This window comes from Hemicordylus capensis, chromosome 6, assembly GCF_027244095.1.
Source record: "Hemicordylus capensis ecotype Gifberg chromosome 6, rHemCap1.1.pri, whole genome shotgun sequence".
Lineage (NCBI taxonomy): Eukaryota > Metazoa > Chordata > Lepidosauria > Squamata > Cordylidae > Hemicordylus > Hemicordylus capensis.
Genome location: NC_069662.1, coordinates 2,742,808 through 2,760,933, shown reverse-complemented (window position 1 = coordinate 2,760,933; position 18,126 = coordinate 2,742,808). Strand labels below are relative to the sequence as shown.

The 18,126-nt window shown below is 50.3% G+C and overlaps 1 protein-coding gene across 5 annotated transcripts in view; it reads right to left on the bottom strand.

Annotated features, from left to right (window-relative positions):
* Positions 1-16,559, bottom strand: part of LOC128331417 (cellular tumor antigen p53-like) — a 31,223-nt gene extending 14,664 nt beyond the window's left edge. Inside the window, exons 1-4 of one of the 5 annotated variants that reach the window (XM_053264780.1) lie at positions 16,446-16,559; positions 11,301-11,416; positions 4,826-5,029; positions 1,016-1,258 (exon numbers count right to left, since the gene is read on the bottom strand). In XM_053264780.1, coding sequence (XP_053120755.1) covers positions 1,016-1,258; positions 4,826-5,029; positions 11,301-11,399 — 546 coding nt within the window. In that variant the 5' untranslated portion in view covers positions 11,400-11,416; positions 16,446-16,559. Of the gene's footprint in view, positions 1-1,015; positions 1,259-4,825; positions 5,030-11,300; positions 11,417-14,463; positions 14,562-14,600; positions 14,727-15,960; positions 16,031-16,445 lie in introns of those variants that run through there. The other 4 variants (XM_053264783.1, XM_053264782.1, XM_053264781.1 and 1 more) reach the window with 4 other exon arrangements.
* Positions 16,560-18,126: the final 1,567 nt, after the last annotated feature.

Genomic DNA, 18,126 nt, shown 5'->3' with positions numbered 1-18,126 from the left:
ATTATTTAACCCACCCATACCCAGAGCCCTCTGGGTAAGGGAAGCTACAGATCTAGATTAAAGGAAATAAAGAGAAGGAGGTCTTCCACAACAGTCCCACCAATACACACTTTCGCCCAGATTACAGTAATTCCAGAGCAGGTACCAGGTGAGCCATGTCTATTTCGAATACAGAAGGATGGTTAAGCACTGTATCCTTTTAGTCTTCCTGTCACCCCCAACAGCCACACTTTGTAGGGCATGGGTTCTTCACCTTGGCTCTCCAGGAGTTCTTGGACTACAACTCCCATCACCCCCCCCGCCACGATGGCCAGAGGCCATCGTGGCTCTAGAGACCTATGGTGGAGAATCCCTGTGGTAGGGATTCCAGTCTGCGTGGCAATCACACATGAAAACCAGGGATGTGAGTCACTCGAAGACCTAATTCTCACCAACTGCAGGTAAGGGCATAAACCAGTGTCAGGGTGATACCACATTAGACTGCAAGCCCAAAGCCAAAGTGCCCTTCCCTACACACAAGGTGAGCTTGTCAAGGTCGAGCTGGAATGTTTCTCCCCCAATACACTCGTCTTCTAGGGCGGGGACTCCCAACCTTGGATCAGCAGATTTTGTTGGACTACAAACCCCATCATCCCCAGACTGGGGATGCTGGGAGTTGTAGTCCAACACCATCTGTAGCCCCAAGGTTGGGAACCCTCATCCTAGGAGAAAGGAATGTTTTTTTTCCCCTTTTTAGATGGAGGAGTGTTTAGTTAGGAGAGTCTCCCACCTGTAGTCTGAAGCAATATGGCCCCACCATACCTCCTCTGTTCATTTGTGAAAATTAAGCTTTAATCTGGAGTATAAATTTGCAACATGAGCACATGATGACTTCCTCCCTCCTGGACACAGCTCTCTGGGGAACTACTTCTGAGGCGTGTGTGTGTGTGTGTGTGTGTGTGTGTGTGTGTGTGTATAAAATGGCGGTTTGAGAATTGCCCAGTTTTAAAAGCTAGACCCTCCCCCAGTTCCGTACGGTGCAGGTGACGGATTTGGCAGTTCCCGACTTCTGGAATTCCAGCTGGAAATTGTGCTCGCCGGCATAGTCGGTGGTGGATGGAGGGGAAGACGTTGTGCTTGGAAGCATTGGATCCAGCTCCGGGAACCCCCCTCCACATGCCTCTACCCCATGGCTGCCCCTCTCCTGCTCAGTGGGCAGGGCAGGGAACTCTACGGGGTCCTGCAGATCAAAATCAAAATCTGGATAGAGGTCCAGGTCCTGAGAAAATAGGAGGGGAGGAAAGGAAAGGAAAGGAATAATTTGGCACTCAAATCTCTTCTCCCTCAAACCAGATAAAAAGATTATTTATTTACTGTATTTATTTATGTATCTACATATTTTTATACCACCTAAAACTTATGTCTCTGGGAGGTTTACAACAGATAAAAACAACATTAAAACATTAGTTGAAAACAAAAACAAGGAATTTAAAAAACAACAATTTAGATTTTTTTAAAACAATGCTCTAAAACAACATTAAAAACAATCAAAACAGTATCAGTTAAAAGCCTGGGTGAACAGATGCGTCTTTAAATACTTTTAAAAAGCTGTCAAGAGATGGGGAGGCTCTTATTTCACTAGGGAGCGCATTCCAAAGCCTCGGGGCAGCAACGGAGAAGGCCCGTCCCTGAGTAGCCACCAGACGAGCCGGTGGCAAATACAGAGGACCTCTCCTGGTGATCTCAATGGGCAGTGGGGTTCATAACGAAGAAGACATTCTCTTAAATACCCAGGGTCCAAGCTGTTTAGGGCTTTATAGGTTATGATCAACACCTTGTATTTTGCCCGGAAACATATCAGCAGCCAGTGTAACTCCTTCAATACAGGAGTTATATGGTCTCTCCTAGATGACCGACCCAGAGACCAGCCTGGCTGCCACATCCTGAACCAACTTTAGTTTCCGGACTACGTACAAGGGCAGCCCCACATACAGTGCATTACAGTAATCCAGTCTGGAGGTTACCAGCAGATGTACCACTGTTTTGAGGTCATCTATCTCAAGAAACGGACGCAGCTGGCGTATCAGCCGGAGCTGATAGAAGGCACTTCTGGCCACCGCCTGAACCTGGGACACCAGGGAGAGACTTGGATCCAGAAGCACCCCTAGACTGCGTACCTGTTCCTTCTGGGGAAGTGTGACCCCATCCAGAACAGGCAGATCAAAATCGTCTCCCGAGTTTCGACCCCACACAATGAGTACCTCCATCTTATCTGGATTCAGTCTCCATTTGATATCCCTCATCCAGCCCATTACCGACTCCAGGCAGGCATTTAGGGAGACTATGCCCTCTCCCGATGATGCTGACATGGAGAAATAGATTTGGGTGTCATCGGCATACTGGTAATACTCTGCACCAAATCTCCTGATGATCTCTCCCAGCGGTTTCATGTAGATATTAAACAACATTGGAGACAATACAGCCCTGAGGGACACCATACAAAAGTTCAGATTTTGAAGAACAACAGTCTCCAAGGGACACCATCTGGAACCTGCCCGAGAGGTAGGAGCGGAACCACTGCAGAGCAGCGCCTCTCACCCCCAACCCCCTCAGACGCTCCAGAAGGATACTATGGTCTATAGTATTGAAAGCCGCCAAGAGGTCCAAAAGGACCAACCGAGTCACACTTCTTCTGTCAATTCCCAGTTGGAGATCATCCATCAGGCCAACCAAGGCAGTCTCTACCCCATAGCCAGCTCTTTATATCCCGCTCTTCCTGCGAGGAGGCCAGAGTTAGGCTTAGCCTCACAACAACCCTGTGAGGTAGACTCAGCTGAGAGAGAACTGACTGTCCCAGAGTCACCCAGTGACTTTCAAGGCTGAACAGGGATTTGAACTCGTGTCTCCCAATCCTAGTCCAACACTCTAACCACTACACCACGCTGGCTCTTTCTTGTAGATGACAAATAGGGATTAGGAACCAAGGGCAGTGCCTCCCAAGCCCGTCAAGAAGAGGGTTTCTATTCAAGGCACCTGCCAGCCCCACCGGCAGTGTTTTATGGCTATAAATCAGATAGAGGGAGGTTTCTTAGAAAGAGAAAAGAGGTCCCCCGGCCCCGTTTCCTCCCTACTGAAACCTCCCCATGTAGTACCAGAACTTCTTTAACTTCCTGGTATGCATCTGCCCTGACCTTAATCCATACACCAGGGTTCTAGATTAGGGGCTCTCCCATCAATTTTCCCTTCCCACTCCACCAAACGGACACCCTCGATATTCCCCCCCACACACACACACCGCCCTGCATTCTGCAAGTCCCAGAAGTCACGCAGCATGGGTTACTGTCCATCCCATTTTCTGCGTCCATCTTAAACTTTATTTTAAGTTTGCAAACAGACATACTTCTGGGACTGAACCTGGGACCTTCTGCACAGAGAGTAGGGGATCTCCCACTGATCTGGGGCCCCACCCCTAAGCTTCTGGGATGCCACAGAGAGTCTCCTCGGAGGACGGGCAAGTCTGTGCCGTGAGCGAAGGATCCTTTCCCACGCAGGGAAGCAACATGGCAGGCTTACATCCTCCCGCAGTAAGGCTCACTGGGAGAAGAGAGCACAAAGAGGTGCGCGCAGCGAACAGTGTGGAGGAGTCACGCCCGTCCTCTGATCAGGACCCCAACACTTGACAGACACTCTGCCCCCTTCCCACAGATTGCTAGACCAAGGCTGTTCTCTGAGATAGCCTGATATTCTGTACAGCGCCCAGCTCATCGGGATGAGACCAGTGTACAGCAGGGATCCTCAAAACTTGGGTCCCCAGATGCTACTGGGACTACAACTCCCATCATCCCCCAGCCACGATGATGGGAATTGTAGTCCAACAACAACTGGGGACCCAAAGTTGGGAACGCTTGCCTGACAGCCATAAACAGGAGCTCTGCATTTCGTCTTAACTTAGAATGGTAAATAATAATAATTTAACCCACCCGGAGTCCTCTGGATAAGGGAAGCTACAGATCTAGATAAAAGGAAATAAAGTGAAGAAGGTCTCCCACAACACTCCCACCCCCACCCATGCACACTTCTACCAAAACAACAGTAAATACATTTTGGTACCCCACTTTCTAGGAGGGGTAAGGAGTCCATAGTTTCCAGGGTAATCTAGATCCTGCTTCTAGAGCAGGCCTGCTCAACTTAGGCTCCCCAGCTGTTTTTGGACTACAACTCCCATAATCCCCAGCCATAGTGGCCAATAGACAGGGATTGTGGGAGTTGGAGGCCAACATCTGCAGGAGGGCCAAAGCCCTGCTCTAGAGACACATTAAGAACTCTTAAAGTGGATACAGTACTTTGTTAACTACTCGGCTATGAATACAGAAGGATGGTTAAACATGGTGGATCCCTCCACCTCCATATCCACACTTAGGGGGCAGCAGGGGTCCTTGACCTTGGGTCTTTCGAGGTGGCTGCCACTGTGGCTGGGGAAAGGCCTTGGCTTGTGGTGATATTATTAAATGCGGTACATTAAATTACCGATAATTACATCTGCAGACCCAAAGTTGGGAAATCCCCCTCTAGAAGAAAGGAAAGTTTTCTTTTTCTTTTTAAATGATGGAGTAGTTAATTTGGAGGGCTCCCCACCCGAAGTGGTATAGCCCTATCACTTCAGTTTACCACCACCTCTGCCCATTTGTGAGAATGAAGCTTTAATCTGGAGGATAAGTTTGCACCGTGATGACATCCTTCCTGCACAGACACTGCTCATTTGTGAACTCCTTGTAGGGAAAAGAATAAAATGGCTGCTTGAGGCCCGCCCAGTTTATAAAGCTGAACCCTCCCCACAATTACATACGGGGGAGGTGATGGATCCAACTGTTCCCGACTTCAGAAAGACCTCCTGAAAACTGTGCTCGCCCGTGTAGTCACTGGTGGGAGGGTTGGAAGACGTCATGTTCGGGAGCATCGAATCCAGCACCAGGAACCCGCCTCTGCTTGCTTCTACTCCACGGCTGCTCCCCTCGTGCGCAGGGGGTTGGAGAGGGAACTCCATTGGGTCCTGGAGATTCATAAAAGCTCCTCATCAAAGACTCATCAAAGAGAAAAGTTAAAAGTCATGAGATAAGAGGACAAGTACATGTGTGGATTGCTAACTGGTTAAAGGGTTTGGGCTTCTGCCCCACCTCTTTCTCCAGGTGTGTGCCATCTGCCCTCAGCCTCTGTGGCTTTAAAGCTGGGGCTGGGCCAGGGGCGTAAGCCTCTTGGCGTGAGCCGAAGGGCGAGAGCATAAGGGCTCTCGTCCTTGTGGCTCTCAGCCGTGGGGCGAGCTGCCTGGAGCCCTAAAGACCTTCTCCTCCTGCCTTGACGATCCATCTTCCACCAAGCAAGAAGTCAGCAGGGACTGTATGAGTCTGGTTTTGGTTTTAAATTAAGCCAAGTAGCCGTGGTGGAATAGTCCGGGGAGATGTGTCTGGGAGAGCAAAAAAGTGGGTCTGGAGTGGGGGCGGCAATATCACGGGTAGCGGGCAGAGGGAGGTATGGTGGTGGGAGTTGGGCAGGCCGTTACAGGGGAAAACGGTCCAGGCAATTGAGGCCTGTTCCTTTTTCCGGCCCTTCCCCCAACCCTCTGACCCTAGGGAGTTCTGAGAACACTCCTTCGAGGATTAGGGTGCTGCTGCTGAATGCCAGGTCAGTTAACGCAAAAACATCTCTCATCCACGATTTGATTGTGGATGAGCGTGCTGACCTGGTATGCGTGACGGAGACCTGGTTGGATGCGCTGGGCGGGGTTGGTCTCTCTCAGCTTTGTCCTCCAGGTTTCCAGATCGTGCAGCAGCCCCGCCTCGAGGGTCGGGGAGGAGGCGTTGCGGTCATCTTTCGAGAGACCCTCCCCGTTTCCAGGTGCCCGGTCAGGCAATCTCAGAATTTCGAGTGTTTGTCCTTGAGGGTGGGCCTCCGAGATAGGCTGGGGATTCTGCTGGTGTACCGACCACCCCGCTGCACTTCAGTCTCCCTACCTGAGCTGGCGGGGGTGGTCTCGGAGGTGGCCTTGGGTTCCCCCAGGCTTATTGTCTTGGGGGACTTCAATGTCCACGCTGAGGTCCCCTTAGTGGGTGCGGCTCAGGATTTCATGGCCTCCATGGCAACCATGGGCCTGTCTCAGTTGGTATCGGGCCCTACCCACGTGGCGGGACACACTCTGGATCTGGTTTTTGCCGATCGGGAAATAAATGATCTGGAGGTGGGGGAATTTGAGATCACTCCCTTGTCAAGGACAGATCATCACCTGGTAGGGTTTAGTTTGACTGCTCCGTCTGCCCTCTGCAGGTGTGGTGGGCCGATTAAGATGGTCCGCCCCCGGAGGCTTATGGATCCGCTTGGATTTCAGACGGCCCTCGGGGAGTTTCCAGTGTCCAGAGCTGGTGACCCTGTCGAGGCCTTGGTTGATCTCTGGAATGGAGAGATGGCCAGGGCTGTTGACACGGTTGCCCCCAAGCGTCCTCTCCGGCTTGGTGGAGCCCGTTCTGCTCCTTGGTTTTCCTCGGAGCTTAGGGCGATGAAGCAACTCGGACGACGGCTGGAGCGACGGTGGAGGAAGAGTCGTCACGAATCCGATCGAACACGGGCTAGAGCCCATTTTAGGGACTATGCCGTGGCGGTGGGGGCGGCGAAGAAATGTTTTTTCTCCGCCTCCATTGCGTCTGCTCAGTGCAGGCAAACAGAGCTGTTTCGTGTGGTGAAAACATTGCTCCACACATCCCCCCGGACAATGGGGGAGGAGTCATCTACGGCTCTTTGTGATCGGTTTGCCTGTCGCTTTGCAGATAAAGTCGCTTGCATCCGTGCTGACCTGGACTCCAGAGTTTTGGCAGTTCCGGCAGACGTGCCTCTGGTACCATCTGGTCCCGTTGTGTTGGATTCTTTTCAGTTGGTGCGGCCTGAGGATGTGGACAAGATCCTGGGCAGTGTGCGGGCGACTTCGTGCGCTCTTGACCCTTGCCCTTCATGGCTAATAAAAGCTGCCAGGGAGGGGACAGGTAGATGGCTGGAGGTGATCGTTAATGCTTCGTTAAGGGAGGGCAGGATGCCATCGTGCCTCAAGGAGGCGGTGGTAAGACCTCTATTAAAAAAGCCCTCCCTTGATCCCTCCAACCTGGACAACTATAGACCTGTGTCTAACCTCCCCTTTTTGGGCAAGGTGATGGAGCGTGTGGTGGCGTCCCAGCTGCAGAGGGTCTTGGATGATACGGATTATCTGGACCCTTTTCAATCTGGCTTCCGCCCCGGGTATGGGACTGAGACTGCCTTGGTCGCTCTAGTGGATGACCTACGCCGGGAACTAGACAGGGGGAGTGCGTCCCTGTTGGTTCTGCTGGACCTCTCGGCGGCGTTCGATACCATCGACCATGGTATCCTTCTGGGCCGCCTCTCGAGTATGGGAATCGGAGGCACTGCGTTGCAGTGGTTCCGGTCCTTTCTTGAGGGGAGGGTTCAGAAGGTGGTGCTGGGGGACTACTGCTCGGCCCCGTGGCCGTTGGCCTGTGGGGTCCCGCAGGGATCGGTCTTGTCCCCCATGCTGTTTAACATCTACATGAAGCCACTGGGAGAGGTCATCCGGAGATTTGGACTGAGTTGTCAGCAATATGCAGATGACACTCAGCTCTATCTCTCCTTGTCATCTGATCCTAGGGAGGCGGTGGATGTCCTGAATCGGGGGTTGGAGGCCGTGATGGGTTGGATGTGGGCTAACAAACTGAAACTGAATCCGGATAAGACGGAGGTACTGTTGGTCAGTAGGAGAGCCAATCGGGATGAGGAGATTTTACCGGTTCTGGATGGGGTTGCACTCCCCTTGAAGGAGCAAGTACGCAGCTTGGGGGTACTACTGGACCCGGCTCTGCTTTTGGAGGCTCAGGTGGAGGCGGTGGCCAGGGGTGCCTTTGCACGGCTTCGGCTGGTGCGCCAGCTGCGTCCCTTTCTCGAGAAGGCAGATCTGGCCACGGTTACCCACGCCTTAGTCACGTCGCGGCTGGATTACTGTAACGCGCTCTACGTGGGGCTGCCCTTGAAGAATATCCGGAAACTGCAGCTAGTGCAAAACGCGGCAGCGAGGGTTTTATCCAGAGCTGCCCGTTGGGAACATATCACTCCCATTTTGAAAGAGCTGCACTGGCTGCCGGTTCGTTTCCGGGTCCAATTCAAGGTGCTGGTTTTGACCTTTAAAGCCCTAAACGGTTTGGGCCCAGGGTATTTGAGGGACCGCCTGCTCCCAAGGGTTGCTGCCCGCTGGACAAGGACATCTGAGGGGGCCCTGCTCCGGGTGCCGACAATGAGGGAGGCCCGGTTGTCGTGCACTCGGGACAGGGCCTTCTCTGTTGCTGCCCCCAGACTCTGGAATGCTCTCCCAGTGGCCATTCGTTCCTCGGACTCCATCACGGCTTTTAGAAAGCTTTTAAAGACTTGGCTTTTTACCCAGGCTTTTACATGATTGTTTTCTACTGTGGCTTCTCTGTGTTTCTATTTATTGTGTTGTTTTTATGCCTGTTTTTATATGTTTTTGTACTTTTAACATGATGTTTTTATTGTGTTTTTATTGTATGTTTTTAACTTTTGTAAACCGCCTTGGGGTTATCTTTTTAATGAAAGGCGGTATATAAATGCAAAAATAAATAAATAAATAAATAAAGGGTAGGAAACAGAGAGTAGGGATAAACAGAGAGTTTTCACAATGGAGGGAAGTAAGAAGTGGGCCCCCCCAGGGATCTGTACTAATTTAATTTATTCATAAATGATCTAGAAGTTGAGGTAAGCAGCGAGGTGGCCAAATTTGCAGATGACACCAAACTCTTCCAGGTAGTAGTGAAATCCAAAACAGATTGTGAGGAGCTCCAAAATGATCTCTCCCAACTGGGCGAGTGGGCGACAAAATGGCAAATGCGGTTCAAGGAAGGGGATTGAAAATAAAACTGCTAATATTCTAATGCCCTTATACAAAGCTATGGTGTGGCCACACCTGGAGTACTGCATACAGTTCTGGTCACAACTAAGGATGGACATTGTTGAACTGGAAAAGGTACAGAAGAGAGCAACCAAGAAGATCATTCTTCTCCCTCTCCCCTAACACTAAAACCAGGGGCCATCCCATGAAATTGATTGCCGGGAAATCTAGGACCAGCAAACGGAAGTACTTTTTCACATAACACATAATCAGCTTGTGGAATTCTCAGCCACAAGATGTGGTGACAGTCAACTACCTGGATGGCTTTAAGAGGGCTTTGGATAACTTCATGGAGGAGAGGTCTATCAACGGCTACTAGTTGGAGGGTTATAGGACACCTCCAGCCGCAAAGGCAGGATGCCTCTGAGTACCAGAGGCAGGGGAGTCACAGCAGGAGGGAGAGCATGCCCTCAACGCCTGCCTGTGGGCTTCTCAGGGGCATCTGGGGGGCCACTGTGTGAAAGAGGATGTTGGACTAGATGGGCCTCCTTGGGCCTGATCCAGCAGGGGTGTTCTTATGAAACAGGTTCATGTTCTGAGAAAATGGGGGTGGGGGGAGAAGAAAAGGAATCACCTCCCACCCAAATTCCCTCTCCCTCAAACCAGATAATGATGAGGAGATAAGTGGGGACCACTGAGCAACTGAGTGCTGTGGCCTCCCCCCAGCCCAACAGCAGGGGCTTCTGAGCAAGGCTCAAGCCAGCCTGTAAGAGAAGCCCCCCTAATGCCATTTGGAGCTCCGAGGAGGAAGAGGGGAAAGGTGACGGGAAAGAGGGGAGGAAGAAGGATGCCCTTTTTCTTCCCCACCCTCTGAACCCTGACCCCACTATATGATAGAGCACTTAGGAGGTCTATGCTCAAGGCTGGCTGCCAACCTCAGTGACTCAGGGCTACATATTGGAGAGGGAGAGGTTTCTGGGAAGGTGGAAGGGGAAAAAATGCCCCCCCAACCCATTCCCTTCCAAATGAAACCTCCCATTATCGCACTCGGAACTTTTTAACCTCACGCTCCGTATCTGCTCTGACCCGACCCACTTCAAGAGACTACCAAGTGTGAAGAGTTTGCTCCAGCTGGCTCCCCATCAATTTTCCCTCCCCCTCCCCGGCAACAGACACCCTCAAAAATTCCACCCCTTCAGCATTCTGCCAGTCCTGGAAGTCTCTGAGCACGTGTTCCTGTCCATCCAGTTTTCTGTGTGTGTCTTAAAGTTCCTTTTTACATTTACTTCTGCATTTCTAAGGGAGCTCCCCGCTACCCAGAGGCTGCAGAAGCCACTACGCTATTTTGGGATGGCTCTCTTTCACTTCTCTTTCACTTTTGACCTAGGCGCTCAAAACCCGAAAGCACTTCCCCAAAATACTCTTGGTAAGCCTTACAACAGCCCTATCAGGCAGGCCAGCGTTGTCCCCAGATAGGTGGGGGCACGCATGCAGATGCATGGGCCAAGAGCACTCTAGCCCGTTAGTGTCTGCACTGGCACTGACTGGCAGCATCTCTCCAGAGCTTCAGAAAGGAGCTTTTCTCAGCCCTAACTGCTGATGGTGCCAGGAACCTAACCCAGGACCTCCTGCATGCACATGAAATACGGCTCCATCCCTGAACGTCAGGTTAAGCAGGTTATCCAAAGGTCACACAAGGTGCACTGCCGAGACAAGATTTAGCCAGGGGTCTCCCGGTTCACAGCTCAGCCCACTGACCACAAGGAGAGGGTGTCATCTCTAGTTAACTCTGCTGACCCCTCCTCCTCTATGAAGGCGCCCAGTCTCCTTTTAATGCCTTCTGGGTTCTCAACCATGGGTCACAGGAATAGAGGAAGCTGCCTTCTACTGAGTCAGACTACTGATCTAACTGGCTCAGTATGGTCTACCCAGACTGGCAGCGGCTTCTCCAAGGTTGCAGGCAGGATCTCTCTCAGCCCGCATGCAAGCATGCATTCCAACAACCAGATGTTGTTAGAATACAACTCCCATCAGCCACACAGAACATCCACAAAGGCTATTGTGGCCAAGGATGATGGAAACTGTAGTCCAACCCAAGGCTGAGAGCCCCTGCCGTGGACTAATTATATACTATGCAAAATACTTGCTTTTTTCTGTCCTGAGTTCCGGTGCATCAGAAGAAATTTCCTCTCCGTTTGCTTTTTTCCTCCCCAGACAGGACGCTGGGTAGTATAAAGTTGCACCAAATATAATTTGTCCTTGGGGACAGAAGTCTGGAACACTCACTGCCCAATGGGCTTTTGCAATGCAAGAGCACCCCCCGCCCCCATTCTAGGGCTCTCCGTCTCACTTCCCCACTGCCTGCCCCGCCCCCGTCTTCACCACCACCTACCAAATTGTCACCAGTACCGTCCTTCACCATTCTCCAAAGCGCAGGAAACGTCTCCTGGATCAGCGGAGGCTCCACATCGGAATCTGGCAACTGTTGCATCTTGGAGGTTGAGAATCCTAGAGGAGGAAAGGAAGGGGAGGGAGATCAGCAGCTAGAAAAGACGGGCCGACGTCCTAATGTTGCTCTTGTGCAACCAGGAAGGTTGCACAAATGCACAAAAATGGTGCAGCTGCACAAAGGTGCACGGATTTCTGAAACTGCACATGTGCGCTCTTGCACAAAAGATCCCTTGAAGACGTAAGAGGCATACCACATTTTGCAAATGGACAACGTGCTTGTTCCAGCACAACACTACACAAGCTGTGTGATAGCGCAACATCCTCGCACAAGAGCACCGTTAGGCTGTTACCTACCAATTATTTTTTTAAGCCTATCAGTTTCACGACAAACAACTATTTCAACACACATTGGAAGTGCCCCCCAACACCTGAATTGTACCCCTGCCCTTTACACCAAATCCGATAATCAGTGGAGCATCAGAAGGCAATCTTGAAGTATATTTATGCTGCATTCCAGTGTGGCTGCCCCGAATGCCCACCGGAGTTCAGAAGCAGAGAAAAATCTTCCTGCTTAGACAAGTGTTCTATTATATATTTAAAAATCAAGCCAAATGCAACCCTTGACTGCATTTCAAACATGGAGAAAATCGTATCCAGAGAGTCACAATGATGCTCAACTCTTATAAGCTTCAGAAATAATTCAGAACAGTAGTATATCCAGCAACTATATTGTAATTCAGATAAGTATTCCAAAAATTGACATATACCCCGGCTAAACACCAATGAGATAATCCATCCATTCAAAGTTTATTACGGTCTATGACCAGCACAACAGGGGGGGACACACAATACAATTAAAATATAAATAATTTTTTAAAAAGGAAAAAACAAGTCAACAGTCTAATGAGATAATCTAATTCTCCTTTTAAGCTAGGGTCCCCAACCTTGGACCACAGATGTTGTTAGACTACAGCTCCCATCATCCAAACCCACAATGACCTTCGGCTCAAGCCATGTGAACTAAATGACCAACACATTTCACAAGTCTAATTTACAGCAAACTTTTCTTTCATTTGCTGCTTCTCTACCCCTCCTAAATCTGGCTTCTCCCCTTGGCTGAGAGAGACTCCTGCCTGCAATCTTGGAGAAGCCGCTGCCAGTCTGTGAAGACAATACTGAGCTAGATAGACCAATGGCCTGACTCAGTATATGGCAACTTTCTATGTTCCTAATCTAAGAGACTACAATCTGAAACCTGCAGACATCATGTTAACTAACAAGTATCTTCAAATTGTTAAGATTGGCCCCATCTTCTAGCCCACTTGTACCCTCAGAAGTCTCCCAGGTCCAAACAGGACCTACGATCTAGATTTACAGAACCAGAAGCGGCCAAGGGAAAGTGGCAGTTTTAAAATAGGATTTGCAGCGAAGGCCAGATGCCAACCTGCTTGGTCTGAACACAAACCGAATCTCAGACTAAGAGGCAACAATCTCTGCCCTGCAGGCATTCCTCCCATCAGAAAAAGTAGGATACACATAGCCTCTCACCTGGCCCCAGACCAAGCCACCTAAAACTTCCAGAAAGTATGAAGGGGTGGTTCCCCTAAAGATCTGTAAGCAACAGAGAACAGACCATGTGCCAGACCCAAGAAGAAACCAGTTTCCTTCTCAAGGGAGGCATTCTCCGCCCCTGCCCAAGAGCCAAACCTCCTTCTTCCTAAGCTAGGATCTCTTTCTTTCTCCTCTATTCTTTCAAATTCCCTTCTCTCTCTCTCTCTCCACCCTCCCCTCCCCACCCCAGCTCCAGTCCTCGCCTCACTGAAATCCTTCCTTTCTCCCCAAAAGTCCTCTTCTCCTGGAGTCACAGGAACATAGGAAGCTGCCATATACTGAGTCAGAATCTCTTGCAGTGCCCACACTTCTAGTCCCCCATTCAAATGCAACCAGGTGGACCCTGCTTAGCTAAGGGGACAAGTCAAGCTTGCTACCACAAGACCAGCTCTCCTCTCCAGAGTCCTGTGTCTTCCTCTCACCCCTCCTGCTTTTACTCCATTTTAGTTAATTCCCCTCCAGCACAGGTAAATTCCTTCCAATTTAGTCAGAGTCTTTTCTTAGCTTCCCTTCTCTCTCTTTCTCTCTCCCCCCCCCACCTCGGGTCCCCTCACCCCTCCTTTCCTGCCCAAAACATCAATGCACAGCTCAGGCATCTCATTTTTCTTGCCACCCCGCCCAGCTTCCAGAAAGGTAATCCTGTTAGCCTCTTACCACCACCTTTATTTATTTATGTCTATAAACCACCTAACACCTACATCTCAAGGTGGTGCATACATCTTATTTATTATAAATAAAACTCAATCAAAACAATTGGAACAGTTTTTAAACCATACAACTAAAAAAAAAAACTTTAACAAAAACATTTTAAGAAATCATTTTAGCAAAAGGCCTAAGAAAACAGGGGTGCCTTCGGTGATTTTTTTAAAGGTTGCCAGAGATGGAGACACTCTTATATGGTCAGGGGAGCACATCCCAAAGGGCTGAGGCAGCCAGAGAAAGAACTAGAGGTTCATTTCCAAAACTATTTGATTTGAGATACGTGGCCCCCTTTGCCTGCTTACATTAATTGGTTGGCTGTTGCTGCTAAATCCCTGTTATTATATTTTAAGATTGTTCACTCTTTTTTGCTTGCAATTAGATCTTTTAATAAAATCCATTATTATTTGATCACAAGTCTGTATGTGGTATTCCTCCGGTCTGACGCGGAGGTCAGCCTTTAAACAATCCCAAGACACACATATCAATAAGGCGGCACCTAATGGCACAGCAAAGAAGCAACCTGCCTAGAGAGCAGGAGGCTGTAGGTTCAAAAGGGGGTGGGCAGAGAGATGCAAAATTTAACCTTCTCTGTTTACATGACAACCAATTTGCATTTGAAATAAAGAGGCAGCACCAATGAAATGCATGCTATATATATACTTAAAATAAGAAAACTGCACTTATTGTTTTATAGGTATCGCTTTTTTAAAAAAGAAAGATTTGTGAGCTACACAAACAATGATTATGGTGCAGCCAATAGTAGTTATAACTTTTTGCGCGCGTACACCCACCCCAGGAATCAGTGAGCACGAGGCTTTTCTCCACCCACGGGAAGGCCTCATAGCTCTCCCTTCCTTTCTCTTTCCTCTCAAAACGTTTTCAAAACGTTCACAGCAGCCTTAGGGCAGGAAAAAGTGCAAGACCGTACCATTCCACGAGGCGGGGGTTAACTATATTAACTACCCGCCCCCAACTTCTATTTCTTCTGCACTTAACACAAATAATTCTGTATCGCTCATTGATACATGCACGTTAAGCTCTCGGAGTGTAAAAAAGGAGACCCCCAATAATTTAAAAGCCAGCCTCCACCTCTCATTTCCTTATTATGGTTCCTTCTGACGTCATAGCCCATGCTTGGCCGGACGATACCATGTGGGAGAAGGGCAGGGGGAAAGGAGAGGGTAAACCTCGGACAGGGTTAACTCTTTAAGGGAAGGCTGCCGACCACGGAGATCTGTTCCCACGGTGATGGTAGACCCTTGTCTGACTCTGAAGAGGGCAATCCCACACAGAGTGAAGGTATGCCATTACCATTCTAACTGGAGCTGATCCTACCTCGCCGTGGTACTTACTGCGTCGTAATTCAGATAGCGCGCGTTTTTGAGCCACATGCAGAGCAAAAAGGATAGGGAAAGAAACGAAGTAGTCCGGCGCTTTTGAGAGCGCACTGATCCTGCAAAACGCAGTGTTTCCCCCCGGTTATGGACTTCGTTCTTGCAAGGACTTTTGCGGGCGGGGGGGGGGAGAGGAATTTCGGCTGCTGCCGTCTCTCCCACGATCTAGCCTCTCATGCAATTGGGGAAAGCCTAGGAACCCCCACTCAGCTCCGGATAAAAAGATAGTAAGTATTAGTAAAAGACGAGCTGGTCTGGCCAAAGAGTGGGGGGTGGGGTGGGCGAATGACCTCAGACCAAGCAGCCGCCGTCTCCTCCGCCCCTCCCCCAAGTAAAAGTTTATCAACAACGTCCCCGCCCCCCATCATTCACTAGCCTCGAAGCCCGCCTCGCCCCCCATCACTGTCTGGACTTATCTAAACAGGTTTTGGGGCGGGCATCTTTTCTTCTGCCGACCCCATCACACACACACCCCAAACTCCCTACAAGTGTTGGAGCTGGGGGTCAGCTCTTTACAGCGATCGCAGAAAACTGTCTCGGGGACGAGGATTCGGTCTCTGCAGGGGTCGAGAACCCTCAGAGCTCGCCCCCGTGTGCCTTGCCGGCAGTCAGTCCCATTCACATTTCCCGCCCCGGCTCGCTCTCCCCTTCGGCTCCCGGAAAGGGGAAGCGGGGCGTCGGGAGAGAAAAAGGATGCCTTCGCCGCCCGATCCTAGGCACGTTTTACTGGGAAGCAAGCCCCCGCCCCCCAACTCCACTGACTCCCAGATGAGCAGCGCTGCAACAGGAAGGAGGCTGCTGCCCTTGCTTTGCAACTCTCTGCCTTGGAAGTCTGGTTGCGTTCCGGAAAGACTTCAAACTGAGCCAAGAAGTCTAGGATCGGGGCGTCTTTACTTGTCGGGAAACCCCACTCCCAAGCCGCCGAGGGGCCGCGGAGGACCCCGGGCTCCCGGTTCCTGCAGTCCACTCCTCCCGTCCGCCGCCAGCTTCCTGCACGCGCCTCGCGCAAAGCTTTCGCGAGCGGGGCTGATTCGGAATCAAGGAGGCGGCCGCCGCAGCCGCCTCCTCCGCCGCCCTTTTCTCAATGGAGCTCTGGCGAGGCCCCTCCGGGGAGCCCGCTCTGCGTTCCATCCTCCGAATGCTGGCGCCCCGAGTGTTCCAATCCCCCCTCCCTTCCCCGCCCCCGCCTTTTATTAATGGGAGACGGGAGGGAGCCCCGCGCGGTGATTCAGCGGCCAGTCATCAAGGCTTTTCCCGGAGCAAGCGGGGGTTGGGACAGCCTGCAGCCTCCGTCGTCCTCCCCCCTCACACTCCCTTTACTTTTCAAGTGGTGAGCAGAACTGGAGTGGTTGGGGCGGGGGGGGGGGTTACCCATTTACCTGCACAGCTCAGAACTCCAGCGTGCAACCCGCTCCAGGGTCAAAGCAGTACTGATCGCGGACTCGCGAAGCAGCGAAGCTCTTGTGTGAGGAGGAGGAGGAGAAGAACACGCGCCGGGGATTCCCCTAAGCCAGATCTCGCGATGGGAGGCGCGGCAGCCGGCCCGTCTTTGGAGAGCGCGCGCCCCGTGGCCGACCCGCTTGCTGGCAAATCCCGAGGGGTTTTCTTTTTGGCACGACTCCTGCCAGAAAGCAGGCAGAAATCCAACAGGGAAGGCTTTTCTCTAGTGGAGAAATGCAGTACAAAGAAACAGCTTCACCTGTTGAAATGCCACATCTTTTGGTTACCAGGATTGAAGGCATTGGAGGAGCCCTGCCAGGGTGGCGGGTGGCAAATATAAGTTTCAGATTCTCCCTCGCTTTCTTGATAGTACAGCTCGTGGGGACGGCGGAGGGGGGGGGTAAACAAAAGAAGATCTTCCTTCATGTAAAGCCCAAAAGTTAGTTGTGAGGTGGGTCAGGCCTGGGGGCATAGGAGGAATAGACTGACCGTGCTTAAAGGGATGACATTTCCGTATTTTTAGGCAATTTAATTTTTACTCCCCTGCTAACTTGGCAAAGAGGCACCTTTTAACGTGGTGATTCTCTTTATTGAGCAGGGGGAGAGTAACTGGCCCCATCCACCCCCAGCACAGCATTCCTCCAGTGACTGTTGTCGGTGTCTGTCTTATGTTTCTTTTAGATTGTGAGCCCTTTGGGGATGGGGAGTCATCTTATTTATTTATTATTTCTCTGTGTATTATTCCCTGAGCCATTTTTGGAAGGGCGGTATAGAAATTGAATGAATGAATGAATGAATGAGTGTTTATCTGAGCAGTGGCTATTTGTTGTAGATATATTATTTAATTGCAAGTCTTGTTGAAGCTGCAGCCATTCTTCTGGGCCTTATTGTGTGGCTGCAGAGCACCAAAAGAAAGTTTGGAGCACAGTTTTCAAGCAAGGAACACTTTCATTTTTCTTCTGAGAGGTATGTAGACCTTTTTTATTTGAATGTTTTGTGGGCAACAGTGTGTACCCCAATTCACATTACATCAAACATTGAGGGGTGTTTTTGTTTTGTTGCAAATATAAAGGAAAAAAATATACATAGAATGTTCTAATCATTACATTCCTATGAGTTCCATTTCTGAGCTAGTGTGGTGTAGTGGTTAGAGTGCTCCATTCAGCCATGATACTAGCTGGGTGACTTTGGGCCAGTCACTTCTCTCTCAGCCTAACCTACTTCACAGGGTTGTTGTGAGGAGAAACTCAAGTATGTAGTACACCGTTCTGGGCTCCTTGGAGGAAGAGCGGGATATAAATGTAAAATAAATAAAATAAAAATTTTGGCCCTTAAAAACCCACGGAGTTTATTATAGTCACCCACCACACACAATCTGTGAAACCCACCACCACAAGATGTGAGGGCCACTGGCTTAGATAGTTTTAAAAAACGGGGTTGGACAGATGAATGGAGAAGAAGCCTGTGTGGTCTATTAGCCATGGTAGATAAATGAAAGCCCCACCTTCTGCTTGTGAGCTTCCTGGAGGCACTACCTGGTTGGCCAGCGTGGGAAGAAGCAGGGTGCTGAAGGAGATGGACCCACTTTGGTCTGATCAGATGGGACTTTCTTATGTTAGA